Source organism: Xyrauchen texanus, chromosome 7 (assembly GCF_025860055.1).
Source record: "Xyrauchen texanus isolate HMW12.3.18 chromosome 7, RBS_HiC_50CHRs, whole genome shotgun sequence".
Lineage (NCBI taxonomy): Eukaryota > Metazoa > Chordata > Actinopteri > Cypriniformes > Catostomidae > Xyrauchen > Xyrauchen texanus.
In genome coordinates this window covers 40,033,497-40,046,874 of record NC_068282.1, presented here as the reverse complement: position 1 = coordinate 40,046,874, position 13,378 = coordinate 40,033,497, and the positions used below count along the sequence as shown (strand labels likewise).

Here is a 13,378-nt window from a genome sequence, read left to right as displayed (position 1 = left end):
CCGCTCCACAGTTGGGCCGGATGCCATGTAAAATCCCAGGCCGATTTCTCTTCCCAGTCCAGCGCTGACTACAACAATATCTGAGAAAAGCTGAAATTTAATAATTGTCACCAAGCCTCTGACAGCTGGGATTTGCCTACTGAGAAAAAGTATTTCAAGAAGTAAAAATCTGAAATAAAACTCACCTACATGCATATCTACTAGGGATTTAATGGTTCTCGGTTACGATTCGGTAAGCATTTGCAATGCGGTTCATCTTAAGTTTAATGATGAATCTGGATCATACAATTTGGCGTAGAAAAAAAAAAAAGAGAGCACCAAATAGACGTGCAGTTATAACCTTTGCTAATGCACCTGTTTCGCTCTGTATACACACTCTGCCCGTTTCATGTTCTAAACAGCACTGTGGCAGTAGGAGTCATTCAGGTTCCTAGGCACTATCATCTCACAGGACCTGAAGTAGGAGACCCACATTGACTCCACTGTGAAAAAGGCCCAGCAGAGGTTGTACTTACTTCACCAGCTGAGGAAGTTCAAACTGCCACAGTAGTTGCGGATACATTTCTACTCGGCAGACATCGAGTCTGTCCTCTGCACTTCAGTAACTGTCTGGTTTGGTGCAGCTACGAAATCGGATATCAGAAGACTACAAAAGGACAGTTCGGATTTCTGAGAGGATTATTGGTTGCCTCCTGACCTCCCTTCAAGAACTTTACACTTCTGGATTGAGGAAAAAGGCTGAAAAAATCCCTCTGGACCCACTCACCCTGCCCACTACCTTGAGGCCGATGCTACAGAGCTCGGAGCACCAGAACTGTCAGGCACAGGAACAGTTTTTTTCCCCTCAGGCTATTCATTTCATGAACAGTTAAAACTGCCCCATTGAGCAATAATTATGTGCAATTCACAGTTCAGTCTTTTTATACCTATCCAACACATCCTACCTCTTCTGCCATTACATTCACTTGCACTGTATATAACAGATTTGTATTTGCACAACGTATATACACATGTGTGTGTGTGTATGTATGTATAATATATATATATATATATATATATATATATATATATATATATATATATATATATGATGTTGCTGTTGTTAATATAATTTCCATCTGCATCCAAATCTCAAAATCAATGCTGTACTGTCAAATATGCATTTCAATGCACATAACATGTAATATTATTTGCATGTGTGCTACAAAAGCAGGTGCTGGTGCCACATTTTCAAAGCGCCCTTTGAGGGCACAAATAAACCCTGATGTGTCCCAGGCTGAAATTGAGTTTGACGCCCCTGTTTTAATCTATTCTTTGACTAACATGCTTGAACACAGGTCCGGCACAACAGTACTGCAACTGGAAAAAATCCTAGGGGAAACACTGAAGTTCAAAACCACTAAGATTAGAATAATTTTTTGACTTCTACCCACCTGAGTACGTTTATCATATTTTTGTTATAGCTGTGGTTCGATTGAAAAAAAAAAAAAAGTGTTAAATGATATTATGAAGCCAGATTATTATAATTTTTTTATTTTTTCATGTGATCACATTTTTATTGGGGCAGGTTGTAACATGTTTAAAATGTCCTTCATTTCCACAATTTATCAATTAAAATATTTGTAAGCCAAAACAATGTTATGCTACTGTTGTATGCTATCTTTTGCATTTGTTTCATGAATAATTTTGTGCCTCAGTTGTTTTATATTTGAATTTTTTATGAAAAGGCTATAATAGGCTGTTTAATGCAGGCATATATTTAAATGCATCCATAGATTCGTAGATTTTTTTTTGTGGTGGTGGGTAGACATGGGAAAACTATGCCACTGGTTTATTGGCAGGTTCCATTGTGACAACTAACCCCATATAGTGTGCCAACATGCCCCCTATTTGGGCAAGTTGTCACAAAAGATACACGTGTTCAATGAACTGTATGGCTAAATGTCTAAAGGTTTACCTTCAGTTGTTCTTTGCCAGTGTGTGCAACTATGGTCATTTCTGCAAGTTCGCCTTCTGCCTGATCAGCCAGCTCTGACTCTGTCAGAGACCCAGAGGAGGAGCTCTGTTCCTGGGAATCCTCTGCCTCCTTGTTGCCTTGATGGACCTCTGGAACACCCTTGTCTGTGCTGTCAGGTCTGAGTGACACCTAAAGGTTTAAACAAACATAAATTTTTTCCACAGTTTGTTACCATGACTACATTCCCTGTAGCAATGTTATTGTAGCTGACCTATATTTTAAAAGGGTGGGAGAAGAAACACACAACCGATGTGAATTTTACTGTAAAGAGAATGCATGTGCTACATGCAAGCATGTATAATATATGCTACAAGTATTTATTATGAATAAAGCAGATTTACTAGATCATAACTAGAGCTGTCGATTTAGCATGTTAATTTAGTGGAATTAATTATATATAAATAAATGTATCATGCCCCTGACCCATATGTATATTCCAAGGGATTTTCTTCCATCAGAGCAATTAAAGCCTGAAGTACATGTAACTTCATGTTTTCACAAGCCACGTCAGCAGGGGGCAGTCAGCGCACCTCAACAAATCTCACAAGCACAGGACATGTTCTTGACAGCTGGACGAAGCACAACATAATGTCACACAGCATCCTAAAAACTTTATGACTGTGAAAACCATTGTGATGCTTCAGTGTTTGATGCACATGTACATAACCCGACAATTAAAAACAGCGCAGACAGAGACAAGAGTGTCCTGTAAGAACAATTGCAAAATTATTATTGTATTTTTTACTTTAGGCTTGTTCAATGATATGGGAACAATAACAATATATTGACTTCTAAAGCCTCTTTTTGTATTGTCTAATCCAGGGGTTCTCAATGGGGTCGATACTAAAGCAGGTATTTCATCGGTGTCTCCTCAGCAGTACCCTGTCACTTTTAACGGTCTTGTCTAACGGTCTTGTCTATTGATAAAAGGCAAATATCAAAACTTTTATTATGCACGTTTGCAAATATGCAGATATCTTGTTTAAACAGATGTAATTCACGAACCTCACGAAAATCAAAACTTCAGGATCGGGATCAAAAGTTCCTCTGACTCACAAATCATTATGGTCAGTGATCACAATCAGAGCAGGCGATCCAGGCAGTTCAAACTGTCAGGAGCTTGCTGCTCGCTGGATCAGCAGGAGCACATAAGTGCAACCTAAATCTTATTAGCAAGTCAATCCACTGTCAGCCATGTTTGGAATGCTCTCTGGAGGCTATTTCCAGTCATGACAGTGCAGCTCCTAACTACTTTAATGGGGAAAGACCAAAATCTCCAAAACGGCTGGTATAGATTACGATAAAAGAACATTTCAAATCGGCAAGAAAATCTGACAACACTGGTAACATAAATGGTGCTACTTTATCTGAGATTATGCTAAAAAACAAAATTTTCCTAGACTTTATAGCTAATGCGCATGTGCGTTCTAGAGTTGATTGACAGGCGATGTCTGTATCTAAAAAGTGATTGGCTCTTTTACCTGTAAGGCGGGACTCCTATCCTATCTACATCCATTGACCGTTGGCTGCAGTTGGGCATTCTAATTTATCCCATGAATTTGAATAGAAGTGGCCCGTCTCTACTAAACAGTCTTCTGATGCAACTTCAAGGTAAAAGCGCTTCACGTGTGCTATAAGTAAATGTCTTTTTAAAAGTTGTGTAAAATTTTGTAAATATAGTGCTAAATAGGAGTTTATTATTTTTTAGCAATTTTATGTTTATGTTATTTACTATATTAAATGGTGTGATTATATATATATATCGGTCGTCAACTACCTCTGATCATTGCAGTGCTGCGAGAAGCAGTGAGAAGCACGGCACGAGATGCAGAAACCATTTGAATTCGGCACAGAATTCTACATGACCACCCTTGAATTTACTATAGTAACACTGTACAGTACAACGCATATTATCATATCACTACTTCAGCTCTATTAAATTTGTCATAGGCTACATTAGGGGAGTGAGGGAATATGTTTTTTTTTTTGTTACAACTTATGTTTACATTTTGTATTTATTGTTTTTACATGTTTTTTTTCTGTATTTAGAGTAGGCCTACTGTTTAAAATTACAATTTGTTTTATAGAAATCATGTTACATCTAAGCATGGTAGTGAAGATCCATGCTTCCATGTGCTTATTATGGTCTTGTTACAAATACCACTGTTTAAACTAAAAACAAATAAATACATTTCAATTTTCATAAGGGCAAATGCAAAATACAAAAAAAAAAAAAAATACATATTTTTCTTAAGGATTTGTGCATGTAAGAAAATATAACTGGTTTTGTTTGCCTTCAAAGAGGAGGAGGAGCAAAAGGGAATTAAGTGGGGGGAGGATTCATCAAAAAAAGGTTGAGAACCATGGTCTATCAATGCTTAACTCTTCTGCCACAAAGCAAAATAGTTTAGAATTATTATTTTTTTTATTACAGGCACTACATATTATATTTCTAATTATTTGGATTATTATATATTAAATATCTTTATTAAAAATATTCTGCATTCAATACAAGTTAAGCTAATTTGTACATAAGCTCAATTTGTGGCATAATGTTGATTACAAAAAAAAAAAAAAAAAGTCAACTCATCTGTCCTCTTTAAAAAAGAAAAAAATCATGGTTACATGAGGCACTTACAATGTAAGTGATGGAAGTTTCATCACGATACAATCCTGAATCAATTCTCTTGGCATGCGATCCGATATTTGCTGATACTTCACAGTCTGCCGAGATACGATTCGTTTCAGGAGCCTGCGATCGATATTACAATATTATTTGCCTATTTTACACAATTACAGTTGAAGTCAGAAGTTTACATACACCTTAGTCAAATACATATAAACTCAGTTATTCACAATTCCAGACATTTAATCAAAGATAACATTCCCTTGTCTTAGGTCAGTTAAGATTACTACTTTATTTTAAGAATGTGAAATGTCAGAATAATTGTAGAAAGAATGATTTATTTCAGCTTTTATTTCTTTCATCACATTCCCAGTGGGTCACAACATACATACACTTTGTTAGTATTTGGTAGCATTTGTCTTTAAATTGTTTAACTTGGGTCAAACGTTTTGGGAAGCCATCCACAAGCTTCTCACAATAAGTTGCTGGAATTTTGGCCCATTCCTCCAGACAGAACTGGTGAAACAGAGTCAGGTTTTTTGTCCTCCTTGCTCACACAAGCTTTTTCATTTCTGTCCAAAAGTTTTCTATCAGACTGAGGTCAGGGCTTTGTGATGGCCACTCCAATACCTTAACTTTCTTGTCCTTAAGCCATTTTGTCACATATTTGGAGGTATGCTTGGGGTCATTGTCTATCTGGAAGACCCATTTATGACCAAGCTTTAACTTCCTGGCTGATGTCTTTAGATTTTGCTTCAATATATGCACATCATTTTCCTATATGATGCCAACTATTTGGGGAAGTGAACCAGTCGATCTTGCAGCAAGGCACCCCCACAACATGATGCTGCCACACCCATGCTTAACGGTTTGTATAGTGTTCTTCAGCGTGCAAGCCTCACCCTTTTTCCTCCAAACATAATGATGGTAATTATGGCCAAACAGTTACATTTTTGTTTCATCTGACCAGAGGATATTTCTCAAAAAAGTAAGATATTTGTCCCCATGTGCACTTGCAAACTGTAGTCTGGCTTTTTTTATGCTGGTTTTGGAGCAGTGGTTTCTTCCTTGCTGAGCAGCCTTTCATGTATAGGACTCGTTTTACTGTGGATATAGATACTTGTCTACCTGTTTTCTCCAGCATCTTCACAATGTCCTTTGCTGTTGTTCCTTCCTGAGCGGTACGATGGCTGCGAGGTCCCATGGTGTTTATACTTTCATACTATTGATTGTACAGAGGAACGCTGTACCTTCAGGTGTTTGGAAATTGCTCCCAAAGATGAACTAGACTTGTGGAGGTCCACAATTTTCTTGGCTGATTTCTATTAATTTTCCCATGATGTCAAGCCAAGAGGCACTGAGTTTGAAGGTAGGCCTTAAAATACATCCACAGGTAAACCTCCAATTCAGTACACCTCATATCAGAAGCTAACTGGCTAATTGTGGAATTTTCCAGGCTGCATAAAAGCACAGTTATAATGTAAACTTCTGACCCACTGGAATTGCGATATAGGCAATTAAAAGTGAAACAATCTGTCTGTAAACAATTGTTGAAAAAATAAACTTGCGAAAACTACAGTTTGCTTATATTAAATCTGTGGAGAGGTTAAAACATGTTTTATTGACTTCAACCTAATTGTGTCAATCTCTGATTTTTTTGCCCTCAAAATATAATTTTTTGCCAGCAAAATATATATATATATATATATATATATATATATATATATATATATATATATATATATATATATATATATATTTATTTTTTTATTCAGCTTTCTGTATTGGGACATCCACAACAAAATAAGGTACTTCAGATGTTGAAAAAAATTATAGAGATAAATGTTTTAAAAAATAAAAATCACACACAAGTGATCACTCATTTGATGACAGCAAATTTTTCAGTTTAGTCCAATTCAAAATACTTACATACCCATAGTTTCTAACTATCGGTGGTTTTCTTGGCTACAACTTCCACAGTTGTAATGAAAAATTATGTTACAGTAAACAGGGATAAATGTTATGATAAAGGTATGAGTGTAAATGTGTAGTTGTAGTAAAATGTTTTTAAAGTCTTATAACTGATGCTGGAGCTGAGCAGGTGTTTCTCTTTCCCTCATTGGTGCTGTTCAAAATGTCAGTGTTGTCAAGATGTTTCACATGGTTGAACTTCTCCACAGTACTTTAAAATAGAAAATTATCATGTAAAATTTTAATGAGTTGCATGCGCAATGATATCAATGGAAGTCTGAATTAATCGTGAATGTGAGCTGCTCTGCGTTTATCAGGAGAGCTCACATTTTGAGGAGTGCCAGGTTGATGCGCTTGCATGGATCCTGTCAATGGAGATCACATTTCTCAGAGGCCCGGTTGACGTGTATGCAGGCCGCATGGATAGTGTCCCACACATCAGTGTCCCACATGAAAAGCATATTTAGTGCTCAGTAAAATGAACGTAATAAGGTTGCTTCATCGCCTGATGGAAATGCGTATGGACATGACTGACATGAGTATTAAAACAAAGGTGCATTGTATCGATTCATGTGCTTCCCTTCTTACCCTGATGTGCGTGCCCATTGCTTTGGTATAGCATAAATCTGGACTCAGACCACATTACCTTTCTCCATTGCTCCAGTCCAATATTTATGCTCTTTAGCAAATTTAGGTTTTTCCAATTAGCCTCACTAACATGTGGCTTTCTTGTAGCCAAACTGCCGTTTTGTCCCAATCCTGTAAGTTCTCAAAGCATTGTGCATGTGAAAATCTCAATTACTATTACTATACAACTATTGTAAAAAAAATAAAATAAAAAAATCAAACCTCTGAGTGTCCCTTGTTAAGCTCTCCATGATTTTGGCTTGTTTGTGGTTCCTCTAGGAGGTGCTCTTGCGCTGATCGGTCATTTGTCTGGACAGTCTGGCCCTTCCTCTTCGCCGTCTTTTTCTGCGTGCTCGAACGTTCACTTTTCGTCCGGCGCTGTCTAAAGTGAGCAAGCTGCGCCACAGGTTGAGGGACAGGTAGAGGGATACATATGTCAGGATGAGGTAGCAAGAACATAGAATCAGCATGCTGTAGGGCTTTAAAGACATGTCATGTCAAAAGATAAAATGGATGCCTCAAAAGAACCAAGCATTTCCTGCTTAGGCTGACTAATAGCCTTGCAAACTAAACTAATCAAAACAATGTCCAATGGACAGAACCCCAAGAGAGAATAAGGTAACAAAATACAAAATCATCTGAAGAGACTTGTTGGTCCACAAAGACTGAAGCAAGAAAATCAGGTTAAAAAGCCAAACAGATGATGTTTCTCAGAGCAGACGAAACAGCACTTGATCTTCTGCAAATCATACTCTACTCATCCTTCTTTGGAGAACTCCTTATCCTTAAACATGGAAACGTGATGACACCCAAAACACGCACAATTCTGCAAAAACGTTTCTCACAACTGCCTTAAGAAGCTTAGTTCAGATTAAAGCAAGCTCAAATAAGCTCTGCTGTACAAAATATGACAATGGTGCTTCCATGAATAAACATCAGCATAACCAATGCAGCTGTTAAATTCACAATGACGTGACAACAATCCACAAGCCAAACAGAACATCATATGATTCCAGGGCAGGTCAACAACTAAGAAAACTAGGACCGCAAAGTGCAAAGATACTCTTTGAATAACCCAATCAGAAACAAAGGAGAATGGAAAATGAAGAGGAGGTGGAGGAAGAGGAGGAGCAAATTCACACAAACCATTCACATAAACGTGCCTGCTTTAATATAACTGGAGCGGCCCTCTGGACTAGTCCTCTGACCCAGTTCAGAGTACAACAACACCTGAAATTACAGTTCAGTAGGATTACATTTGCCCTGCTTTAAAAAGCAGGGAGTTTGTTTGTGTATCGCCCACTGACTGTCACATCACATTAGATGGTGATATGAAGAGAGCCTGGGGGGCACAAGCCATAAACACTGCCTGAAATAGTGGCTTAGATGCAATATCCAAGACACTGTCTCCGTTACATCCACCAGGATGTAAAAAATAATTTCAAATGGTACACATATTTGTTTGCATTTCTTCTTACATTTCCTCAGGTTTTAGAATTTTTAAAAGAATATCTGTAATTTAAATTAACTGGCAAAGTTGTACTATGGGTGGATAGTTGATTGGTGACCAGTTATGAACAAAAGCCATGACAACCAACTGCCTTCTAAAAGCAGGGTAAACATTAAGACAAGTGAATCTGCCAGATTACAATGATTATCCATACACATCGCATAAACTAATGTTTTTTAAAATGTATGGATTTTAAAAATGTGTTTTAAAAGAATGCTTTTGGACTGAAATTACTAAATGAAACCGAAAAAAAAAGTTATGTTCAGTCAGTGTTGACAGATTAATCGTGTGGTGCCTCCTACAGGTCGCTACGTGAATAACAGCCTGAATAAAACATTACTGAACAATAATAATATAGAAAAAATAATAATAATGAATAGTAAATACAGTATTGCACATTATTTCCAAGCAACTTTAGAAACTTCAAAACATAAAAGTGAAGTCACCCAATTTCCATTTCTCTCAATGTGGAGAGAGTGCAGCTCCCGTAAACTCTCAAGATCGATTTAAACAGCAGATACCTTTGAACTGAAGTGATCCTGCCCAAAGACAGAGCTGTCGTAGATTCCTTCATTCTCAACAATAAATATAACTTAATTTGCAGCAAAAAAAAAAGAAAAAAAGGAAAAAGAAACCGAACACTTTTTGTTAAAATAAAAAGAACGCATTTCACTGCAAGACCAATAAGTTTTACATACCAAGATTTGGTCTGAACATAAAACCCCAAGAAAGTCAAGGAAAACATTTTGTATAGAATAGTTGAACAAATGTTGTTTTTCAGTAAGTGAATATCAATCTTTTGAACGAAAACTACTGCAAATCAACTTGGCACACAGAATGTTTACATTTAGTCTAATATTTCCAATATCTATCTGATAATGTATTATGAGACATTTGGGTATATTTACATACATGTATATATAAATAAATTGAAAAATCAATTGCAAATCGCGCATTACGGTTTGCATTTTCGTTTAAGCGAACGCACAGTGACTGCCAGATTTCAAATGGAAAAGCAAAGTCCGTTTGCAACTGTGTTTCCCATATCTTACGAATTTTGGCCCTGTCATATTTAAATAGCAATTTCAATTACCACGTCTGCTTTTTCACTTTCTCAGCGTCGCGTATGTAGCCAGCCAAAACTCAAATGGAATACCAATTCCCTTAGTATTTCCATTTCCGATGCCTTACACGGAAACCTGTCAATCAGGGTCAAGGGTGGGATTATGCTATGGGGCGTGTTTGTCTTGGGAAGTGACATCACTCACAGTCTATCAGGATCAATAATTAGCACTGCACTTTATTCATCTATAATCTCACACTGGACTGTCAACATATTCTCCTCAATATACTACTTCATATATATATATATATATATTTCATATACTCCTACTTATTGTATTGTATATTATGTGTATTGTTTACTGTACATTGTATATAATTATTGTGTTGTGTAAGTATGTGTACATTTGATTTGTAAATTGTGTTGTGTAAGTATGTTGTTTACTGTAATTGGTATATGTCTCGTCACTGTCATGACTGCTATGTTGCTCGGAACTGCACACAAGAATTTCACCTACTGTTGCACTTGTGTACATGGTAGTGTGACAATAAAGTGATTTGATTTGATTTGATAAACCGGCGTCTGTTCAGGGCATCACCTCTTGACCGTCGACTGTGAGTGACGTCACTTCCCAAGGCAAACACGCCCCATAGCATAATCCCACCCTTGACCCTGATTGACAGGTTTCTGTGTAAGGAATCGGAAATGGAAATACTAAGGGAATTAGTATTCCATTTGAGTATTAGAAAATCAGTTATTTTGAATTCTTATAATAAAGGTGGCTTAAATTTCATTGATTTTGATTCTCTTAACAATACCTTAAAAATTAATTGGCTTAAACGTTTCCTTCACAATCAATCTTCTATTTGGAGTATAATCCCAAGATATATTTTTTCTCAATTAGGAGGTATACATTTTCTTTTAATGTGCAATTATTCAATTAGTAAACTTCCTGTCAAACTTTCCAATTATCATCAGCAGATGCTTATGGCTTGGAAACTTATTTACAAGCATAATTTCTCGCCACACAATTTTTTAATTTGGAACAACTGTAATATTCTTCATAAGAGGAAATCTTTATTTCTTGAAAACTGGTTCAATAATGGGGTGATATTAGTAAACCAGCTATTTGATAGTGAAGGCAATTTATTTAATTATTCCGATTTTGTTTCAGGATACCAATTCCCAGTATCTAGTAAAGAATTTAATATAGTTTTCAAGACCATCTCTTTGGAAATCTGTATGCTGTTTAGAAACAATAATAGTGCTACAGTGACTTCTGTTTCTCCCCTAGCCCTGAATCTACTGTGGTTGGTTCTATTTGTTTTTCAATACATAAATCCAATTATAAAATTAGGTCATTATTTTTGGACCCTGTTACTTCAATTCCTTCCTCCATTTCTTATTGGAATAACCTTTTTGATGATATTAAATGGTCATATGTTTGGTCACTTCCTCAGAAATTCTTTCTAACTAATAAAGTTAAAGAAATATCCTATAAAATTATTCATAGATTTTATCCAGTTAAATACTTTTTAAAGAAATTTAGAAATGATATTGATACTTCCTGCTCTTTTTGTGAAGCCTCCTCTGAAACTGTTGATCATTTGTTTTGGGAATGTCTTTTTACTCGGTCTTTCTGGAACAATATTGATGCTCTGATTGTCCAAAAGGTTTTATGTAACTTTTCTTTATCATATAGACACATTCTTTTTGGATTTTATGTTAAAGACAACAATCTAATTAATGCATGTTTTTGTATAAACCTTCTTTTATATATTGGAAAAGTTTCATATCCATAAATGTAAATATATAAAAAGTAAACCCCACTTTAGCTTTTTCAAAGAAGAATTGAAGATGTATTTAAATACAATTTCAACTTCTGTTAACAAGAAAGCAATGAAAACATCCAGAATTAGTGCCATGTTTAATATTCTCTCTTAATGTTTTTTTTCTTTTGTGCCCTCTTCTTTTTTTTTATTCTTTCTTCTCTTACTCTCTTTTCTTTTTAGACTATTGTTGAATATATTAAAATTTCTTTCACATTTCCTCTCTTAATGTATTCTGAACCATAATTTCTCTTTTGTTTTGAAAGATTGTTTATATTTCTTGTATGTGTCGTCTTGTTCTGTTTGTTAATATTGCAATAAAAAATAAAAAATAAAAAAATAAAAATAGCCATTTGAGTTTTGGCTGGCTACATACGCGACGCTGAGAAAGTGAAAAAGCAGACGTGGTAATTGAAATTGCTATTTAAATATGACAGGGCCAAAACTCGTAAGATATGGGAAACACAGTTGCAAACGGACTTTTCTTTTCCATTTGAAATCTGGCAGTCACTGTGCGTTCGCTTAAACGAAAATGCAAACCGTAATGCGCGATTTGCAATTGCGTTTGGATTATGTCACATTTTATGCGTCCACAAATTGAAAACGCAATTGCAAATACAATTTGCAATTCCTTTTGAATAATGTCCGGAATATCATTCCATACAGTTCGTCATGTATGCGAGTTTACGCATTAAAACAAGTTTATTAAACATTGTACATCAGGAACAATAGATGTGTGTGACTGTGTCGTCTTTGGCTGCTGAAACAGAAGTGGTTCTCAAACGAAAGCCAGGAACCACAGCCAAAAGAAGAAAAAAACAAATTTTTTATATTTAAATATATTATATTCTAAGAACGCTATACGAGTCGGTTCATATTCACAAGCCTATGTGAAGATACTGTGCTAATGTTAGCGCCTACCTTTGCTCGTCCGGCCTCTAATTTTCTCTGCCTTTCATCCTGATCCATCTTCTGGATCAAGGAAATTCATGGGAATGAGGGAGCCTCTCGAGTGGGCGAAACGTAGACTGCAACTGTGTTCATGTACAAACTCCCAAACAAATTTCGCAATGTTTTGTGAGTTTGGAGATTTTCCTAAGTAACTGTCATAGAAAATTTCAACATGGCCGCGAAGTCTGTTTATCCCCGCCCTTGTCCGATTGATAGTCTGCGAGAACGTATAGAAACAAAGCATGTGAACTTTCCAGCCAATGGCATTTCCAGTTGCAGAAATTCACCTGCTCTTTGAAAACGTCCTCTTTTGAACGCAATGGCCTGACTGACCAATTATAAAGCGCATGTAGTCGTGACCCTTTGATTGACAACTTCTAGACCCTATTATGGCGCAGATGTAGCGGAGGTTGTTGTAGTTGTTGTGACAGTTGTGTTTCCGAATGTTTGAATGGTTGTGATTGACAAATGATAGAGGCGGGTAAAAGCCCGGGTAAATTAGAGTAGACCAGTAATGACAACCAAAACAGGCTTAGTATTTCTCATCCTTCAAACAACAAATATAAGTAAAAATGTATTTATTTATATTGTATAATATACAAATGTGTAATATAAAATAATATACACAAATGTTACAATAATTTATATTGCTATTTAAATAAATCTAAAATAAATATAATAAAACAAAATTAAATAGAACAGAATAATTTTTAATTGTTTGAAAGAAATAATTTAAAATAAACATAGTGCACATTTAAAATGCTACAAATGTCAACTTAAATAC

The 13,378-nt window shown here is 35.9% G+C and overlaps 1 protein-coding gene across 1 annotated transcript in view; it reads right to left on the bottom strand.

The window, feature by feature from the left end:
• The window catches only part of pcnt (pericentrin), an 84,606-nt gene extending 71,881 nt beyond the window's left edge, over window positions 1–12,725 (bottom strand). Inside the window, exons 1-3 of the mRNA XM_052129734.1 lie at window positions 12,565–12,725; window positions 7,464–7,637; window positions 1,958–2,146 (exon numbers count right to left, since the gene is read on the bottom strand). Of these exons, the coding sequence (XP_051985694.1) occupies window positions 1,958–2,146; window positions 7,464–7,637; window positions 12,565–12,612 (411 nt within the window). The 5' untranslated portion in view covers window positions 12,613–12,725. The remainder of the gene's footprint in view (window positions 1–1,957; window positions 2,147–7,463; window positions 7,638–12,564) is intronic.
• Between the last annotated feature and the right edge of the window lie 653 nt (window positions 12,726–13,378).